The sequence below is a fragment of the Scatophagus argus genome, chromosome 6, assembly GCF_020382885.2.
Source record: "Scatophagus argus isolate fScaArg1 chromosome 6, fScaArg1.pri, whole genome shotgun sequence".
Taxonomy (NCBI): domain Eukaryota; kingdom Metazoa; phylum Chordata; class Actinopteri; family Scatophagidae; genus Scatophagus; species Scatophagus argus.
The window spans coordinates 24,340,336-24,361,674 of NC_058498.1; the positions used below are offsets into that span (position 1 = coordinate 24,340,336).

The following is a 21,339-nucleotide window of genomic DNA, read 5'->3' on the forward strand; positions in this document are numbered from 1 at the left end:
CTGCTGCCCCAGTAAATGACTGAAAACAGTACTCCTGCAAGATTGCTTTCCCTTCTGCTAAATGTAAAGCCAAAAATGAAGAGGAGCATGGACTGATTATGCAGTATTTCACCTAAAAAAAGACTTAGTTTGTTTTCTTTTCGCTCGGAAATCAGCACCAACCAGGTGCACCTACATACTTTTACAAAAACAACTGCACGCAAGCAGGACTACAGTAAACAAGATGATAAGTGCAGGAGGGTTGTAACGCCAGAGTACAACTCCCTCTGTGTTTCTAAGTGTCTGTCTGCACGGCATGTGACTGTCAGTGGATGGGAGGGGTACAGCTATCACTCTTTATCCACTAGTTAATCAATTGCGGATGGCAAAAAATGGCCTGCCACATATACTTAGGTAGCTGTTAATGCATCCGGACAGCCCACCCAGGTAAAGTCTGTGTATAGGTAACATTGCTGTGAAATAGGCAGTAATCAAGAGCACCACAACACATGCAGTGATTACTAAATGTCTGGATTATGGACTCGGCCTCAGCTGCGTTTTCCTGTGAAAAATGGCATAGCAGTGAAGCCACAGCAGCATTTTAATGTGATTTTAGCAGCATGTGGTGAGTTCATTTTTAGACTGAAGGCAATCTACGACACCATGGGCCTAACGTTATATTCCCAGCTTTAATTAAATCTAGCCAGCTTTTTGTGAGGACAAGGAACAGTTAAACCCAGAAGAATACAACAGAGAAGACAGAAGTAGCACTGAGAGGGGGAGATGGCAAATATCAAGACGACTGGCTGAGGCAGAGAATGAAAGAATGAAAGAAAGCAACGTCAATATAGAAGAAACATGAAAAAGATCAGAAAAAAAGCAAAACATTTTGAAGGGGTGGAAGACAGAAAGAAAGACGGAAGGCAGGTCATTTTCTCCCTCACTGGTCAGCTGTTTGACTCTCTGCTGGGACCAACTGATAAAGCAGGCCAAGTCAGAGCACACAAACACACACACACACCTCTTTAATGATTGTCAAGGGCAACTGACTTGCCAACCTGTGAGGGAGTGTTAGAATCGTCCATATTGTGTGAACACACAGACACACAGTGCTACCTGTAGGATGGTGCTCAAAATGTCTACGTAGTTGCTCTCAGTCTGGTAGAGCTCCTTGGAGACCTGCCATCTGGCTGACTGCTTGGACAGAACTGGAGTGGAACTCTTGGATGGCTTCGAACTCTCTGGATGAACAAGGCAGGCAAGTTGTTAATACAGACACTGAAGCAGTTTGCACCAGTCATAACAAATTAACAAAAGCAGTTACACCTGTTAACCCAAGTCCTTCTACACAGCCTCTTGTCTCTCGCCACAAAATGTAGCATGCATTATTATTTTGCATTTGATGGTTTTAAGGTTGTGAGAAGCATCACCATGGAGAACAGATTTAATAGCAAATATAATAGGGGAGAAACGAGGGAGAAAGGTTTGAATGATCCTCAAAAGGTGCTTTAGTTTCTGAATGCAACCCTTTCTCTGTCAGACCAGGTGAGATACTGGGGTCTGCATGTCCACGTTCACATTTGTACTCCATTACACACTCGATTATGTTGGCATGAGCATAATCGGGGTATAATTCATAAACAGTGCTTCATTAAAGACCTAATCAAACTGAAGCATGATTCATTCATCGTTAGCACTGAGTTCTTTAATCATTCAAACAACTACTTTATTTCAGCCTGAGCCTTGACCTCAAGTTTGCTGACAGTCTGACCTGCAGAAGTTCCTGGCTGCTGCTCCTTTGCTGGTTCTTGAAGGAAACTTGTACTCAGGTAGGATCTTTTCCTCCTCCCTTCCCTGTCTGTCATAGTCCTTCTTTCCCTGGTTTTCCTCCTTCTTATCTTATTCCTGGCCACAGTATTGACTCCTCTGCTCTCTGAATTGTTCCCTGCTCTATCTTCTGGAATAAAGAGCAGTTCATCTTGTTAAAATTCTTTTATGAATATGAGAACAGTGACCCTAACCAAAGAAAATCCTCTGAAGTGGGTATTTCATCTTTCCATCAATCTATAGTAGAGATGGCCTTACTGTACAGAACAATGGGATCTGCAGTTGCATCAAACAGGTGTTTTGCAGTCCCCCACGGTTACCTGCCAAGGCCTTGCATGTTTCGGGGGTGTTAGAGATGTCCAGCAGTGAAGCCATGGACAGGTTGTGCTCTGCTGAAGGCCTTTTGCGTGGTGGAGGGAAGGGGGAGATCTCCGTTTCCTTGGTGAGCTGTGCCAGCGTGTCCCGCAAACGTCGCCGTTTACGGTTACTGCTGGGGGTGGTGAGAGACAGGAGGGACACTGCCTTCTTCATGGCTGGGCTGTCATTCTAAAGTACAGTGGGACACACAAAAAAATATAGAGGATGAGTTTAAAAAAAAACAAAAAAAAAACAGAAAAAATACATGACTGACATCATTAAGCCAAGCGGCATACCTTGCAAATCAGATGGAAAACGTATGTATGTAAGAATGTGTGTGTGTGTGTGTGTGTGTGTGTGTGTGTGTGTGTGTTTGGCCAAAACAACAACAATGCTCTTGTTTCGGTCAAACTGAACCTTGATCTCATTTGTGCTGTGCAACAGATGGCAGCCAATTAGAAACTTTTGCTGTTAGGTAAACTAGCACGAAAGACACAAAAGTCACCTAAAATAAAACTAGCACTGACAAAAGCAGACAACATTCTCTCTCTCTCTTCCTCACGGTTTCAGTTGGTTTTCAGATGCTTCTTTCCAGATGGCCGTGTTGTTGTGAAAATATTTGTGTATTGGAATAACTGAGGAAAAATGAGAAAAGACTTCTGTGCCCTCTTGACTTTAATCATTTGCTTGTTTTCCTGATTTCCACAAGCTGCTGACAAGGGCTGGCTAGTGCCAGTGTGGTCATGGCCAGTTTTCTCATAGGGCTGAGATAACCAATCCAAGTCATAAGCAAACATGAGCACATGTTGAGCAGTGCAAATGGTTTTCCACGGGACACAGCGGGTCGGTAAAAGGCACCGTTTGCCTTGGTGTACTGGAGGTGAGCCAGTTTGCTTCAAACTGCAATGGCGGCCTGTCACCTGCAGCTCTTCGTGTAACAACTAACATTGGTTGTTTTCTAGGTTTGTTTTGTTTTTTGTATAAATATTTAAAGCTGATTCACTGACTTAATCTGTGTGACAAGTGTATTTCCTGAGAAATAAATAAAGAGGTTCACTAAGGGAAAGATTTAATGTGAAACAGCAACAGCACCAGGAAACGCTGAAGTGGGATTACCAGTAACTTCACAGTACAAAAGTAATCTGTAAGTAACAATGAATTTAAAGGTAAAAATGAACAAAACACAAAAGAAGCACATCATGGCATTTACAAACAGCGATTTCTGGTCACCAAAACATGCGTTCAGCTGATCAGTTTAGCAGAAATTTTGGTTTGTGTTGTTTGCAAGTGTAAAGTATCGTTAATACACAAAGATTATCACTACTCATAACACACTCACCTTCTCATAGAGGTACATAGACTCTCCAGCCCGAGCGTCCATCTGAATGCTTCCCCAAAACCACTACCACAGAGGAGAGAAAACTATTTTTTTTACTGGCTCATGGATTAGAGCAAAGGTGGCACAGACAAAAGAAGTTGACACTATAATGACATCCTGCTTCCCCCCCATGTAAACCAATAAAAGTGGAACAGTAAAGAAAGAGCTGCATTGATTGTGGGGTTACAACTACACCTAAACCACCACTCTGCCTTGGTCCAAATTATTCATCTGCTGGAAGAGGAAATCTATTATTGATTCTTCTCTCTGACAACGCAGACAGAGAAAGGGAGAGCAGAGACAGCACCCACTGGGGTTTGATCTAAAAGAAATCCCGATCAGATGATCATCTGGCATTCTGTTTAAGAGAATCAAACTGAGAGGATTCATTACTTCCCTGCTGTTCCCCTTGCGTCTCTATCCCGATATGGCAAAACCTCAGAGTACACCAATTATTTTATTATGTCAAGATAGTGTTTGACCAGTACCACAAACATGTCATACTTGTTTCTCTGTAGAAGTAGCACTGAAATGAAAGTGTCTCTTTCCAAAGAAAAAAACAAAAACAAAAACAAAAAACCTCAAGGCCTACCTCCTGCTTGACTGCAAAGAGTTTCTTGGATGGAGAAAAAGGCACCTCCTTCACCGTGTTTTCCTCCACCACCAGGTGTGTACACCTCTCATCTCCAACCTCAAGATAACTGCCACCTTATGACACAGGGGAAAAATAAACAAAACAAAAGTTTATGATATATATATATATACACATGCACACACACAGACAGCATGCCCATACTGTATTTTTTTAAGGATGGTATTGATGTCTCAAATCACAGCTATATATCAACTTAATCCCCTTCCCCAGCAGCAATTGTCCAGTCAAAACTTAGACACTATAACAAGTCACAGGTGGCCTGTCAAGCTTTGGATTTTCCAACATAAAGAAAAGTCCAAGAGCTTGGAAGGTAGTTTTACCACCTTAACAAAACCAAAACACTGGAGTGTAAGCACTGTAAACAGTGCCAGCACGCCTGGCTAACTCGCATAGGTGGATGAAACCGCAACACGTAAATAAAAAATTAAAATATGATCAAATAAAATACAGAAAAGGGAACTGCTGCAGAGATGCAAACAGCGACAGATGCCTGTGTGCTGTGGCACTGACCATGTTTGAGAGTCCTCTCCTCCATGTTGGCCTTCTCTTCATCCGAGAAACCCAAAAAACTGAGGATGCAGTCCTGGAACGGAGGCACTTTGAACTCTGTTCGAAACTCCTCTTCTCCTGCATGGAAGTACCTGAACATGTGAAGGTAAGGTTGCTATTAAACCAAATCATGGTTTCTACAGCTAGGTTTGGGTTCAAGTACTTCAAATGGAATCACACATAAAACGTTAAACATGCAAAGTCTTACAATTATCAAGTGCTCTTTATCGTGTAAATATATTCTACATATTTAATTCATTTTAAATGATAAATTACATTTTATTTTTTCAATTAATTTTGGTCTTCTGTCATTGCTAGATGTACAATACACTGTATTTTTTTTATTCCAATTTTATCATTATGCAGAAAACCTACATGCAATAAATATCATAGAGTGTGAGAGAAAGAAAGGAGAAAAGGCATGAAAAATTTACAATAAAAAAGAAATTAATAAAAATATAACAGTCTACAATTCAATCAAAAGTTAATTCCAAACATGTGCTTCTTGCAACTGATTAGATGTCATCTTGTGAACAGAAGACCATTGTGAAAACCACACAAAAGGAAATGAACAATATTTTATGCATAACTGAAAGAAAGCTGAACCACTTATCAACTAGCCCTTCTGGGCACACGTAATACACAGAGGTAATCATAAACAACTTTAGCTTCTGTCAGTATTAAGCATTATGTTGGCAGGTATGGTATGTTTGAGATCATTTACACAACGTCCTGCTCAAAACATGCCTCATCTCGGGCAGAGTTTGTACCTTTTTCCCCACTGGAGCAACCTTATGCTCACCAGTGTGTATTGCTACATCACAGTTTTGTCTGCCTCCAGCTCCCTAAATGACTTTCTAGTCCCCACACACACACACTATATTGAGACACAACAGCTTGGTGTGTGCCAATAAACTGACTGGGCCGCACAGTTTCCATTCATGGTTGTTGGTGTCATGTTGGTTTAATTTTCTTTTTTCTTTTACTTATTATGGTGTCATTGTTTTTTTGTATGTGTTTTTTAACTTTCACAAAAACGTATTTAAAAACTGAGACTGAAGTCACTGAAGCCTAATAAAAGTAACATGAGCTTCACAATCCAATCGCCCTGTAAAACTTGTATTTTAAAACCAGATCATTGGATTTTTAGACTTTCACCACATCTAATATAACCTAATATGGCTAAAAATGATAAAACACGACGTTCCATAGGACAAACGGTACAAAAGGCTCCCTTCAGGCACTTTCAACTTACATGTCATCTCTTCTCTCCCAGGCCTTGAGAATCCATGACGGAGTGAGGATGGGCGTCCCCATGCACACTGCCAGCTGAGATGTGAGTGCACAACATAACACAGTGAGGTAGAGAGGGAGACATAACAGCAGAAATGAGGGCATGACATTATTTATGCACAATTTTATAACTACAAAACCTTCAATCAGTTTAACTGTCAATGCTCACAGCACAACAATCTCCCCAGTTCATCACTCCTGATCGCCCTGTCAATCACAATACAAAAAAACGACAGGTACAAACACTTTCCACTTCAGGCGCAATACAAAAACAAGTATGAGAGGCTCTGCGGCGGAAACAGCTCCCTTTTCACCGTTTCTTTTTTTTTTTTTTTTTTTTTAAGTGTTAGCGTCACACTTTCAAATGGAAAACAGCCCTGGCTGCCTGTCACAAAGCCAACAAGTTCGTACTACATGTTGCCTTGTTGAACAAAACACAACCTCCACAAGACTTTGAGGAGGAAAAGTGGAGGTGCTGAGGTGAAAAAAGAGAAGGCAAGAACAGGAGAGGGAGAGAGAGAGAGAGAGAGAGAGAGAGAGAGAGAGAGAGAGAGAAAAAGACGAAAAAAAAAGATGAAATAGAAAATGATTGCCAGAGACGACTGAAAGTACAGGATCAAGCATCTGTTAATCCGTCCAGAGATAAGCTATGGAAATGACAAGTGTCAATCTCTCTCCGTATGGATCCCCATGGAGGAGGCCATGTCCTGAACTCAGCTCAAAAAAGGATCCAACTGGGATTTCAATTACCACTTTCTGACACTGAGGTTCACATAATTACCTGCTCATTGTGTTTATTCAACTACAGAATAAAGAAGTGCACAATCAGAGGAGGAGTGGTGCGTAAAGAAAATTCAGATATAAAATAAATAACAAATAAATCACTCTCTAGGTTTGCAGTTCCAACTGCCTGAGCAAAAAATTGCTAGCCGTTAGCATTGCCGTTATGTTGTTGCTTTCTGGAGTTGGTAATGTCTCGGCTTTAATATTCATTTTGACTCCCTCGTCAGTTTCACACTGATGTCTTTCTTAAGTTCTAATGCACACTTCTGTGCCAGGACCTTTATGATTACTGATGGACTGCTGACACTTTAAGTGGTGCTTCCATTATTCTCCACCAATAATGAGTGAATACAGCTGAAAAAGCTCAGCGGCAAAACAAGCACTTATGTAGTTACTTTGTGTTCTTTCTGTTGACTCTGCTGCTGTTCTTCTGTCCACAATATTGCAGAAAAATGTCAGAAACATGAATATAATATTTAACGCACACATGCCTTGTCATACCGTCAAAAGAGAAAAGGCTTTAAAGCACATTATGCATAAATCTTAGCTCGACAAAATCATTTTGATGGAAGACTGACTTGTAATGACATGAATTGCACCTCTTTCATCTCCACTTTGCTCTCCCCAAAGTAACCGCTAACAGCTGCTAACTATAGCTAATTAGCTCAGTTAGCCATGCAGCTAGTGGTCCTACAAAATCAGACTGAGTGGGAATGGGAATCTTATGGGAATATCCGTGAAGACGCTGAAACCGGAAAAAGCTTCTTCTTCTCTCAGAGTACAAACAGCTGATCAGTCATGTGAGTTAAAATTCCACTAAATCAAAACCTATGTGGAAAAAGTGTTTCCATCTCAACTTAAGCAGATCAGCCTTTTTCTTGTTGGAAAAGACAAAAATCATCCAAAAAAACCCCAACTTTTTTTGTAAAGCTCAGGAAGTTCTTTTCCCCCAATAGTCCATCGACCTCATTTGATGCGATACTTCTAAATGCGCATAAAAACATATCGATGGAAATCCCATTACTGTCAGATACACACAGTGGAAAGAGACTACAAGATCAGAGTAAACAAAAAAAAAGTAAGCATCTACAAACCCTGTATTTCTCTCCATGAGTAGAGTGAGCGATGAGATGAGTAACTTTGGTGCTGAAGTCTTTCCGGATGGTCCCGCCCATATGATGAACCAGATTCACCAAATTCCTCTACATGGAAAACAAAAATACCAAGCACAAGTTCAAAAAAGGGATTATTAATCTTTCTTTCTGAATAATAATTAATTAGTCACTCTGCATACCTTTGACTCTCATGGTCCCTGATAAAAAAGATGTTCGTGAGATCATTGGATTTCCAAAAACCACATGTCATGTGTACGAGGCCTTTGGTGGAAATATGTTACAACGTAACTTGCACTCGACGACTTCGTAACAAATGGCAGAAACATCATCAACGCCCTATGAATACAACATATTGGCCGTATCCTGTCAGGATGAACTTATATTATCTGTTTGACAAACGATGCCACGGAGACCCCATTTATAAATGCCTTCAAATCTAGTTGCCATTTCTACACTGCAATTTCTTGGTACTTACTTGCTTAAATATTCAGATTTTGTTTAAACTGAAAACGTGTTTATTCAACTTCAAAGACATTTTTCATGACTGAAGATATCAGCCTCTGAAATATCAACCTTATTTTTCCCCATTTACTGACGGCTATCAGCCAAATCACCCCTCATATAAAGTTGCTGTTGACGCAAAGCAAACATTTCCTTCTGATGCTGTATCATGATAAATAATGAAAAGGTTTCCACCAGTGACCCAGCACAAAGCTTTTACTGTGAAGAAATACAGGGATCTATTCCTGTATTTCTATATTTGTGAGTCGTTGAAAAGCACTTGCACCAAGCCAGCATCATTTGACTGCATGCAGTTGTTCACAGCGCAGCTCAGCTTGACATCCCACCATGAAGAAACATTATTAGTATCTGTCCCACTGCAAAAAGTACGGTAATTGAAATGTCATATGTTTAGATGCAGCACCCAAGTCATTTTGGGCAGCACTTACAAAATAAAATAAAAACTAGACAGGTAATTTCTGCCAAGAAAAACTGTGCACTCTTCTATAATGCAAATATGCAAGGGCTATGACTATGTCTGGACATATTTTCTGAAGTAATAGAATTATATCAAAATATGCTTGTGTGTAGCTCAGCACCATCTCTCAGTCGGCACTTATGTGGAGAGTGGGCTCGTAGCCTCCAGTCAATAACAGTGAGCAGGGTGTGATGTTGGACTACAGGCTACAGATGAGTTTCTTGCCCTCGCCTTCTCTGTTTCACCGATCTATGAAGCGCTGTGGGTTTGTCTGTCTGTTTGTGTTTGTTTGTTGAATTTTGTGTGACCTCAGACCAATGTGGCACCTTCCTGCAGGGTCATGCAGGCATGACTGGGCATGTTTTAGTGCTTTAGAATGTAACCCATATTCTTTCTTGGCAGTCTAAAATTATGTAAATGTTTTTTGTTTTTGTTTTTATTTTATTTTTAATTGAAAAAGGTAAACATTTTTGAACGGAGAAGCCCGTCTGTTAAATACGTGCACCATAATTTTTCATAAACTGAAAGCTGAAAATGAAAAGACTTTGAAGTTGTTGAAGAAAAGCTTGAGTACGATTAACACAGATCTTTCAGTGAAGAAGGATTACAAACATTCAAAATAAAGTTACCACTCATCATGAAAAAGAAGTTTAAGTGGCGTGGCAAACTCACCATTTCCTCTTTGTCCCTGAAGCCAGTGAAACACAGTGACAGGTTAAGCATTGTGGTGGAGTACAGAGGACGACATGAAAACTGCAGAGGCTGTGGAGAATCAGTAGAAAAAAAAGCATCTAATTAAGTACAGTCTTACAAATGAATACTTTTAATGTGACTTTGGCTTTTGACAACATGGTTAACAATTCACCAGATTGTTCGACCCTGAACATAACTTATTTTTCATTCCAGATAAACACTTGACCTGGGTGAAAAACTGCAAAATGGTCTGACACCACTTTCCCTGTTATCCAGAGATATACATCTTTATGATGCTCTGCAGCGCAGTCTGAACCTGCGTGTACGTGTGTGTGCTGTTTTCGGCTGACAAATGTGCAACGTGCTCTGTCTTGTTGATAGCAGCCGCAGTCGGGGCATACTGTTCATGTTGGGTATTTGCATCCTCTGTGAAGACAGACATCACAGCAGGCACAGACAGCTCCTGTTCATCATCCTGTTCAGAGTCATAATGTATTTTTTTTTTTGCAGCCTGCTTTCTGAAATAAGGGTTCATCTCAGGCTTGTCTCTGATGGGTCCTTCCCACATGACAACCAGACAACATATTTCCTTGAGCTAGAATTTCAGAGCAAAGCTGCAAATGTTTCATCTGAATTCGAGGTTGAAAAGATTTAAGAAACCATGCTTGAGACTGGGGAAGGGGAGGGTACATGTATATGGGACATTCAAATGAATTTAAATACTTCTTGAGTACATCACTGTGGCTGTGAATCCACTTTGCGACATATCTCAGAATGAATCTGTTGTGAACCAATGACTTACTTCCTCCTTTGCGGCGCAGTGCAGCACAACCGGGGGCCCAATGATGCGGTTTTCTCGTTTGTAAAGGTAGCTGTAGTCAGGAGAATCAAAGTCTGAGAGGACGAACACCGTCTCGAAATCAGCGTTCTCTCCATCTCCGAATTCCTGGACGTTGTCTGTAATTATGCATGGTGTGTTGATATCCTGCATAGGAAGAATCAAAATATAAAAATGAGGGACTGAAAAAGCAAACGTAACATTCACAACTACACAGTTAATCAGCAAATTACCAGTGAGCGTGAATGAAAGGTTTATTAGCCTTTGTTAGTCTGCTGGATCTTGGATTTATGAGTTAATTTCACTAAAAGCAGACTGTCTTACTGTCTCTTATGAACAAACTAAGTATTTTTCTGACTGAAAAAACAAACAAACAAACAAAAAAATTGGTCCATTTGGAAGTAGAATGCCATAACAGCTTAAACATATATTATGGCCTTAAACTGCTCCACTGGTGAGTCCAATATGCATTCTCCTTTGCTCTGTTTTGGTGAGAACAAATATCTGTATTATGTTAATACTGACCTCGCCAGCCAATAAGGAGTAGGTATAGGCAGAGTGACACATACATGGTTAGATTTACATTTGGTATTACACTGTTAGGTTCCACAAAGCTTTAGACACGTGTGTGTTAAACGAAAGTTCTTTCTTAAAGTGAGATGAGCAATAGAATTATCATATTTCAGGGTAGCGTAAGGACACAAACAGGGTGGAGACAGCAAGTCTTCAGATTACTGGTGTACACACTAGATCTATTTCGCTTAATATGTGCCTAAAAAGAAATGTGACTAAAAGCCCACAGCCACAGCAGCACGTCTGTAAGGCTGTGCTCGGTGATTTCAGCACGTGCTAACATGCTGATGACATGTTCGTTGAGCAGGTATGCTGACCACATTCACATCAGTCTTAGTTTAGCGGGCTGCCATCCTTACAATAGTTAATACATGGTGTCCAAAACCCCACCAAGTTTGGGCACCACATTATAGCTAGAGACTTTGTATAAAAGTCCTGGCCAGAGGAATTAACTGTTGATTCTCCAGAGACAGATCAAGTACAATAATTCACTAAAACTGCAAATCTTCATTTTAAAAATGCAGTTTTCCCCTGCTTCTCATGTTGCTGATTAAGTTAACCGTATCTTGACTCTAGCTCGGTGAATATGGAATTGAGATCGTCAAATCTTCTCATCTCACGCTCGGAAAGAAAGCAAATTTACACGTTGTCTCAAAAATGTTAAATCATTTCTTTGACAGGACATGACGCTCAAAATCAAAGCTTCTTAGGCTCATTGTTGTCGATCACACTCCGAGACCTCCTAATGAGATCTCTTATGTGCAAACAGGTTTACATGGGACTCTTTGTAACTTTAACCTTGTATTAACAGCTGGAAATTGGCCATTTTCAAAGGCCGCGATGCGTAAAAGAAAGCCCTTTAAATGACTTCGATATGACCTCACAACCCAGAAACTTTCATTGACATTTGAGCGCAAATCTCTGTCAGAGTAATCCAGATACCAAGTATCACATCATTTATATTTAAATGTTCACCCACAAATCAATTCACCATCAGTGACTTGGCCATGCACAATGATTGTGTGAGTACTCAGTGTGAATTAAGACTCATGCAGCGCTTCCTCAAGTTCCCATCAAAGTGTCAGACAGTCACACAGAAAGGCAGACACCGTACTGTACCATATTGACTATAGATTTTATCATCATTTTCTCGTCAGCACCGGCTTCGCCTTCTCTTATCTTTACCACTGGTACCTCCATTACTCTGATGGCCTGTAAAAAAAAAACCAACCAGCAGGAAGTGGATGTCAAACACTGGCATTTGAGAAGAGAGCAAAAGAAAAAGTAGGGGAAGGACAGAAGGCTGGGACGGAGTGAGAAATATAGAGAGAAAACCATAGACAAATTCATACAAATTAACCCCACATGTTGGGAAGGCTGGGTTTAAGGACACAGGGAGGAGGCGAGAAAGAGATGGGGCGGGATCCGTGTCCTTGCAAAGTTTAAACAGAATGACTTCAAACAAATATCAAGCATCAGAGGGGGTAGTCTTGGGAGGAGAAGAAATTTCTGTTAAAAATTAATATAAAAGTTCAAAGCCCTTGGGAGGGAAGAGGAAAAGAAGAGGACAGAAAGGGAAGCGGACAGGAAGAAGAAATGGCAGGGGTGGGGGCTCTTTTTCTGTGGGTAGCATGAGCAGCAGTGGCGGGCGGTCAGGCAGGCAATCGGGAGCATCCTGATGGAGCTGTCGGCAGATGTCTTTGGATGTGGCTGCACTGCAGATTGGCAGGAAGAAATAGATGATTTAAGCAGGAAGCCTTCAGAAGTGACAGGGCTCAGGAGACCTGGGAAGGAAGTCATTCTAGCAGCACTTAAGTCTGCCGCCACGCCTCCAAATCACCTTCACATGGTGCTACTCAAAGACAAAACTATGCTGCTCACTGGAGCGGACACAAACACGCACTGATAGGACGGATAAATATCCCCATGAAAACATTCTCATGTTATACTTATGCAACAGACTTATCAGTTCTATTTCTTTTCTTGGTTAAATACGCAATATGTAACAAAATGGAAAGGGCTAAAACTAGATTTTGATCATGTATTTTGTCAAGTTAGGCACTTACATTACAACCTTTCTGTTGGTTTGACAAGGGAGACAACAACTGCCATGATTCCCACCCTGCCTTATTATGTCAAACTATCTATTTTGTTTTCATTGTTTTGAATGAGAGAGGCAGATATATCATACTGTGCATTTAGTTCAATTCAATTTATTTGTATAGCATCAAATCACAACAAAAGCTATCTCAGGACACTTGCCAATTAGAGCAGGTCTAGATTAAACCCTTCAATTTAGTTTTTCAGCACACAGGGCCCCAACAAAACTCCATTCCATTCAAAAGGAAATATAACATTAATCACTGGGTTTTTTTTCTTGGTTGTGAAGTGAACTCCAGTTTTAACTTGCAATGCCTCTGTCTGCTCATGGCAAGAAATGACAAAGAAGATGAGGAAGAAGAAAAAAGAACATATAAAAAAATGGATGCACTAGCACAGATATTGTAGTGAGCTAAAATGTTAAGTTCACAATTGAAAAAGAATCGTGGTAGGGTCTCAAAAAGTGGTACCCCTAGATTTGTGAGAGTCCACCAACAACTGATTTGAAGCTTTGGAGACCAAAGACAGTCTACGTGACAATTCTGATGTCAGAACTTTAGGACCGAAACCCTTCAGTGTGACTAATGGTATGACCCACATCCACGTACCTGCACATCTCGCAAGCCGAGAACACACTAGCTAAAGACACACTCAGGTCAAACTCACTTTGCAAAACCAGAATTTTATGTTGCACTGACATGTATAAAGATGGACCATGCCAGTACACTTCCTGCCACTTTACAAAAGTGAAGCCAAAATACCCCGAACACAAGCGCTGCTTATATGGATACAGTACAATAACCATAATGGTGAAAAGAGTCTCATGACTGCCATTATTGAGCAGCTTTTGGGCAATAATGTGTTAACTGCACATTAAAGCAAGTAGACATAGTATAATATGGCCTTTCTAAGAGAAAAATGGAAATTCTAACACGCATAATTTCATTACAACTGGGCAGCTCCATCTACTGATGGTGAATCTATTGAATACTCCAGTACGACAATAGAGGGCCTTGTCATTATACTGTTATGTCAAACACCTGATGTTTCTTCTTCAGTGTAAAAATGGAATTAAAGCCCTCCCATGACCAGATAAACAGATGCCAGTCAAGACACAGTTCAGACTTCCATTTTCATGGTGTCCTAGCTATAATTAGATCAACGAGTTTCCTCACTCATTTGATTCCTTTCCCGTCAAAGATTGTAAGAATACTGAACGAGATCATTTCCCTCTGCCTTTCACTTGTTAAGTACACACAAACACTTCCTGAAAGGCACTCTAAGCTTAGAGGAGTTGTGTAGTGAGCTCATAATCTCCGTTGGGTTGATATGCTAAGTCAGGGACAGCAGTATGGCTGGGATGTAAACAGACCAGTCACAGCCAGGAGCTGTTAACAAAAATCACAAGTTACTCATTTTTATGCAGAGGCTACACTTTAATACTGTAGGTTGTGAAGGCTCTGCAGGCTGCCAAATATTACACCCAGACCCCTGTATTAGCATGTCTTATCTCCACAGACAGGCAGGTGTGTGTGTGTGTGAGAGAGAGAGAGAGAGAGAGAGTGAGTGAGACTGGAGGCAAGTGCACTTGTCCCTTAAATAAACTCACTCTAATGTTCATCTTGGCAATGTTACAAAATTAAGGGAATGAACAAGTCTGTAAATAAACTGAAAGTGCAGAAACGTTAGTCCAGTGGCTATTAACAGAGCCGCCTGTGCCACTCTGCATGCAACAGCAGCAGCAGCTTTGAAAACTCAAAACATCACATAGCAACTGAAGATGTTCTTCCCACATCCATGACATGGGGAAGAAAATCCAGCCTTACTGACAACATTTACCTGCTTTCTGTCAGGTGTATCTATGTATACCTCAGAAAGTAATCTCTTATGTGTGCCTTCTTTTAGGGGGCTAAAATGGATTTTGCTGTTTCTCTTTGGTTGCTGTCTCTTCTTTTTCTTTTAAGAACAAGCTATCTAACTGTATATTCAAGTCAATACACAACAACAAGCACGTAAAGTCCAGTAGATTGGTTAAGCGGTTCTCCAGACATACAGAAGACAGACAGACAGAAAGACAGGCAGAGATTTCTTGTTTCATCATTAAATGACATTTGAGCAAAATATAAACCATTCACAAGGACAATCAACATTCAACACCAATAAAATAACAAGGTATCAACCGGTCAGTGGCAGCCATCTTTTTCATGACCAGTGATGTTTGCACGAATACAGCTAATAAATCTAATTTAGCTACGTAGGTGTTCTGTTATTGTCACAATTGTATTTCTGAGTCTTCACTGAGATCACTGACAGATTCTCATGGCCCAGTACATTCCATTTCAGAACCAATACCCGCGGGGGAGGGGGGAACTAAAATCATGGGGGGATTCTAGTCACAAGAAATTACTCATCTATTGACTGTTTTGACCCAGAAGCATCAGTATCATCCTTCTAAATTTTTTTATATTTCCTGTGTCCTATTTATCCAACCAAGACCAGCAATGATGTTTGACCAGCTCACACTGAGGAGGGTCTGCCAGCTTAATAAAAGCCAGAGGACCTGAGTGGAAGATCAGGATTAATATAGGAATGATGTACCTGCAGTGCTTTCAACAGCGCTCCATTTCTTCCCGCTTCTCCCACCAGAACAACTCTCGTCTCCACTTTTGGCAATGCATCTGGGATGGATGAAGAGCAACGGAGAGAGTGAACAAGGAGAAAAAAGGAAACGACACACACACACAAACACACAAAAAGAAGAACTATGAAGGAGGCAGATCAAGGAGTCGGTCGCTTCTAGGAGGTGATGTAAGATTTTCCTCATTCTGACAGACAGCCAGGAGTTTAAATCATTATATAGCTATGGTCTTATCTACATCAGCCTACATCTATATCAGCCTGTATCTATATCAGTCTTAATCATATCATATAGGATGAAGGTTGCATAGAAACTGGATAAAGGAAGATTAATTTAAGTAAAGTATGAAGCCAACATGTAGTTCCTTCTGTGGAATAAAAGAGCATTTTAGATTCAACAAAAGGTTACATTAAGCCCTTTATTTCCACATGAAGTTTGCCTCTCACAGAGATTACATTGAAAACTCACAATCTGGGCTGCATTCTGGCTTTGAGTCATGAAAAAATCTTTTTTTTTTTAGATTAGCAAAAGGAAAAAAGGGTTAGGGTTAAATTAATTTAAAAATGTGCTCCCTCGGTTCTTATGTAGTCACTAATGTAAATGCATCATAGGGATCATTACTGAACTTATTTATCCTCGTATACAAGTCTTGTATTAAAGGCTCTGTTAATACATCCACGTTCACCACTGTGTAGTCTCACTCATTGTCACTCCTACAGCACTATGTTACTGATTACACACCACAAGTCAACAGTGAAAGCTACTGTGCCTGATAGGGGTGGGCATTCTGACAACTTTACATCAAGATTCATGCTGAAGGGCTTTGAAATCTACTTTTCAGGTGAATCGTAGAGATGGCGATATTTTGTGTCCTCTTACTCCCGTTTCCAAACTTGACATAAACTCACTGACTGGCAGATCCACGCTATGTGAACAAACCAAGGGAATGATGTAGCCAACTAGATGAGTTATAGCTTATATGGACAAATTAGGTTCCATTACACCACTAATCCCCTCCCTGAAGCCTCCACCTTAACATGGTGGAGGGGTTTGAGCACCTGAATGATCCTAGGGGCTATGTTGTCAGGGGCTTAATGCCCCTGGTAGGGTCTTCCAAGGCAGACTGTTTCTAGGTGACAGGTTCAGACCAAGAGCGGTTCAGAAGCCTCCAATGAAAGACAAGACAACAAGGACGTGTATGTTGCCCGGACTGCCGGCAGGTAAATGCATCATCTTTACTTGCTTGACCTTCATCCTCCACCGCCTCAGTCCCTATTTGTTCACCTTGTTTATCAATCATACGATAATTACTGGGCTTTCTAAAGAAACCTTGAGCACTCTGCTGCAGGGGCATTTTGAGATAGCTAGGCCATGTAGCAATATGGCCTTCCAATGAGAGAGCTAAGACCATCTATCTAGTCAATGTGAACAAGGTCATACCTATGAGATCAAAGACAAGAAGAGACACTGGCTAATTAATATACTCTCGCTCTCCCTCCACCAGGTGGCCAGGGGGTCTACCAAAGGTGGTTTACATGTAGTCATTAAACTTGTTGCATGCAAGTTATTTAATGTTACAATAGATCGTCCTCAATGTTCTCATCTGTTAAAATGATGGACAGCCTCAAGATTTTTTTTCCCATCACTGTCAAAAAGTCCAATATAAATAAAAAAGGTGATATGGGTCATCACTGCATTTGGAAACAGCATGTCAGCTAGAAACAGCATGACAGAGACAGCAAACTATTTTATATCATACTGTCCTAAAACTTGCAGTAATTATTTACTTACATACTTTGTGATTACGGATCTGTGTGATTATGGATCTACTGAGAGGTAACGGCAGCAGGAGAAGACAGACACATTTCTCACTTTTTAATAGTCTTTCGCCTCTTTTTTTGGTGCAGCTGATGCAACATCCATCCAACACAACATTTAAATATCCTCTGAAACATTTGGGTCAGTCCAAGCAGGCATCCCAAGCAGATTTTCTGGAAGTCTGTAGAAAGTCTGCTTGAGGCCCCGTACAGACTGGGTGAGGTGTGGATTTGGACAGCCCTCAGCACTCGCAGACTCTGCTGGCGAATTCCCGTCCGTCACGCAAGAGCAGCGAAGTCCAGACATTTGGATTCAGCCAAAGTTTCAACTAAGAACACGTTCAGCTTTTCTCCCTTTCTTGTTCTACAGTGGCTTGCATGTGGCTTGCTGTAGATTAGTCCACACACCCACAAAGGAGCTTGTACGCGGGTCTGTGATTGCTGCATTTGTGCTATTTAGGAAAATCCTTTTTTCTTTTTAAAAACACATTAGTGAGTATTATTTAGACTGACGTCGGAGGTCATGTATGGTATATCTGCATTTTTTAAAATAAGTTTGTTTTGGGTGTTTAGAGATATTTAGAGAAGGTAGAGCGTTAACCCCTGCAGACTGACCTTCCCCGTCTTCACATGCCATGTCCAGAAACAGATGGTCCTTGGTGGTTTCAGCGATCCTCGAATCACAGACTGAAGAATCCACCAACAGACTCCGAGCCGTCCCTAAAGTCACTATGCTGCTGTCAGCCATGGCAGGAACTTAAGGAGGCACCAAAATGTCCAAGCTATCAAAAGTTACAGGCAATGAACAGAGAGACACAGAGGGAGAACACAGCAAGGCAGAAAGGGGGAAAGAAAGTATAGCAACAAGGAAGAATAGGAGAAGGGTGACAACTGTCAAACTAAAGGAAAGAGACAGAACTTGGTATGACTTCAAACACAAACACTGCCCAAGTCTGACAATTCAACTGGAGAGAGAGCAACGTATTTATGAACTGTGGTAACTTCGGTAAAACTAGGATGAAAAGTTTGTTCTAAAACTTTTGCTTTTTTTTTTTTTTTTTTTTGCTTGTTTACATAACAGCAGCTATACAACAGCCTGGGCCTAACAGTGTTTGTCAATGCAGATACGAGTGCAAAAAGTATCGTGAAAAATAATGCAATGACAAAAGCAATGAACATTTCCTGCACGTATAACCAAATACGAATTAGGTTAGTTTATGGACATTAAGAAACAGCGTAACTTTCTATTATATAATACGAAGAGGGATATAGCTTAAATTGTTAGGCCAACGGAACAACCTACTTTAAGAATATAGCCGAACGAACATTTAGTTAACGTTAGCTGCTACATCACGACAGCAAATTCCCTTTGCTCTACGTCACCAGAGGTTAACTAACATTAAGTGCTTGAATACTAAGGTGCTTGTCCAAAAGAATAAACATAAACTCAGAGATAAAACTTACCGTCTGCCTCGATGACTGCTACCTTAAATTAAAAAAAAAAAAAAAACAGAAAGAGAAGCAAGCGCAGCTGAACTGTAAAATTCAGTAACCTCTCTAGCTAACTTAGCTAGCTACCGAGCTACTAAGTCAATAATACAACGAAGAATCCCTGGGAATTCCTCTTCGATTCAAAGCGCTCTTCAAAGAATGTGTAACATCTCGTACGTCTCAGACTGGTATCAATACATATTTCACTTTAAAGGTCAAATAATCCAAACTGTCGAAATGTGGCTGGTTTACTTTGTTGACAGCTGACTACCTCATAGTAACTCAAAGAGGGTGTCAGCCTACTGTTAGATCTCAATTCAAAAAGCACAGCAAACAACGGAGCCGCGCGTTGATTGGCCAGGAGTGACGGAAAGCCAGTTGCTTCCGCCAGGCGAGGACACTGATTGGTTCATTCGTTCAAATCACGATGCGCACTGCGGTGGCTTCCAAGTCGTGCTACATTGAAAACTGTCGGAAATATTTCATCGCGTTTCGAGATGATAAGACAACGTGTATTGTAAGGCTAATCAAAATATTGTAACAATATAATTCAACAGTATTGGCATGACAATAAAAGCCGTAACGTAACATTTTACAAAGGGGGTTTATGTAAACTTCATTGCTTATTAAGTCGAATGTTTATTTTATGCCTTTTCTACCTCAAAATGTATTTATTTAGGCCTTTAGAACTTCCTAAAAGCCGATCACAAGGCATCAGCAAATCACATACAAAAATCAATTATTTTTATTTTCATGCTGTTTAAAAATAAATAAATAAATAAGTTAAAAAAAAGAAAAAAACAGCGACAAAACAGTAAAAGCCATATTTACTGGTTTTGTAAAAACTGAATATCCTTGGCAAGAACTACTCAGTCAGAGTCAGAATGTTTAGTTTACGATAAGTACTTGAAGGTCTCAAAGATATATCTCTGCATTCGAGTTGTACTCATAATGACATCACATCCGGTAAAAAAGTTGCATGCGTTCTACTATTGGGTTCAGCACATACACACGAAGGATGAATTCCTGTGAGGCAGACAACCTCTCTGCTTAAACTTTAGCTGTGATAAACACGCAAACATAAGCCATTCTTGTATTATTGTACATTTCTCTCCAAACTTGTTTTTTTTTAAATTTTATTTAATGTTTATTGATTTATAAATATGTACGATATACATAACATGGACCTATGTTAACGCATTTATAGACTTTATATGACAATAAATAAAATTTATTCAGCAAGTCAAAAATGCTAAAAGAAAAAGGTGGCTAAAGTTATCAGTTGTTAATGTCATCAGTCATTATTGATATTGACTGAAATGAAACTTTTTATTGATACATACGACCCAGTCCTGGTTGCACACGGACGAGTCACGTGACTTGAATTTGAGTTAGACTTGAGTCACGAATTTAATGACTTCACAAAATGAACATAGACTTGCAACTTGTATCACTTAATGTTAAAGTCATGGGTCCAAAATAAACATCTACAAACACCAAATACAGGTAGGTTCTTTGTTTGGTGAGTAAATCTCCACAGGTCATACCGGTCACAACTTCCAGGCTCGTTCAGCATTTGAAGTAGCACAAAGAATAGTAAGACGAGGGTCTGTTGTTTAAATTACATTTGGTGAAGAGCACATTACTTGAAACTCAAAGCGTAAGGCTTGATATGACTTGAGACCTATCAGTCTTGACTTGGGCCTTGAGAGTTATTACTTTCAAGATACTGACTTGGTCCCACCTCTGCTAATTAAGGAAGCAACACATGGCTTTGACTCTGATTATCTTAACACTTAACACTCCATATCCTAGTATATAGATATGTATCTGCAGGATGATGTAACAACTTGCCAGAATGACCTGCTTTGGGAGATTCATACTTCATCTTCCTGTCCTTGTGAAGGTATTGGCTTCAACAATAGAAACGCAACGATCTGTTACATTAGAGTCAAACAGTCACCAAAGCACATACGCAACATTCGCAATGATGCAATCAGAAAGACAGTACTTTAAAGTTAAAAAGACAAACAGACACACATATTGTGGTCCTTTGGTGATCAGCATGTGGTCTGGAGGACAGTGAAGACATTCACCACCGGCAATTCCTTTGTTTTCTTCTTCTGCTTTGACTTTTTTTGAGGTCCTTAGTATGCTTGTCACATTCTTGGTGCTGTCGGACCGCTCCTCCAGTCATCTTACTGACACACGCACACACAATCTCTGTCCGTCTCTCTGTATTCAGCCCTCAGGAGGTTCACTGTGTGGAACAAA

General features: G+C 40.3%; 1 protein-coding gene across 7 annotated transcripts in view; it reads right to left on the reverse strand.

Moving 5' to 3' along the window:
• ect2 (epithelial cell transforming 2) overlaps window positions 1–19,403 on the reverse strand; it is a 42,695-nt gene extending 23,292 nt beyond the window's left edge. Inside the window, exons 1-14 of one of the 7 annotated variants that reach the window (XM_046391957.1) lie at window positions 19,039–19,403; window positions 18,190–18,356; window positions 15,718–15,797; window positions 12,139–12,231; window positions 10,411–10,593; window positions 9,588–9,677; window positions 7,916–8,023; window positions 6,001–6,074; window positions 4,707–4,837; window positions 4,134–4,249; window positions 3,503–3,565; window positions 2,127–2,352; window positions 1,751–1,933; window positions 1,096–1,220 (exon numbers count right to left, since the gene is read on the reverse strand). In XM_046391957.1, coding sequence (XP_046247913.1) covers window positions 1,096–1,220; window positions 1,751–1,933; window positions 2,127–2,352; window positions 3,503–3,565; window positions 4,134–4,249; window positions 4,707–4,837; window positions 6,001–6,074; window positions 7,916–8,023; window positions 9,588–9,677; window positions 10,411–10,593; window positions 12,139–12,231; window positions 15,718–15,797; window positions 18,190–18,322 — 1,605 coding nt within the window. In that variant the 5' untranslated portion in view covers window positions 18,323–18,356; window positions 19,039–19,403. Of the gene's footprint in view, window positions 1–1,095; window positions 1,221–1,750; window positions 1,937–2,126; window positions 2,353–3,502; window positions 3,566–4,133; window positions 4,250–4,706; window positions 4,838–6,000; window positions 6,075–7,915; window positions 8,024–9,587; window positions 9,678–10,410; window positions 10,594–12,138; window positions 12,232–15,717; window positions 15,798–18,189; window positions 18,357–19,038 lie in introns of all 7 variants that reach the window. The other 6 variants (XM_046391956.1, XM_046391960.1, XM_046391958.1 and 3 more) reach the window with 6 other exon arrangements.
• Window positions 19,404–21,339: the final 1,936 nt, after the last annotated feature.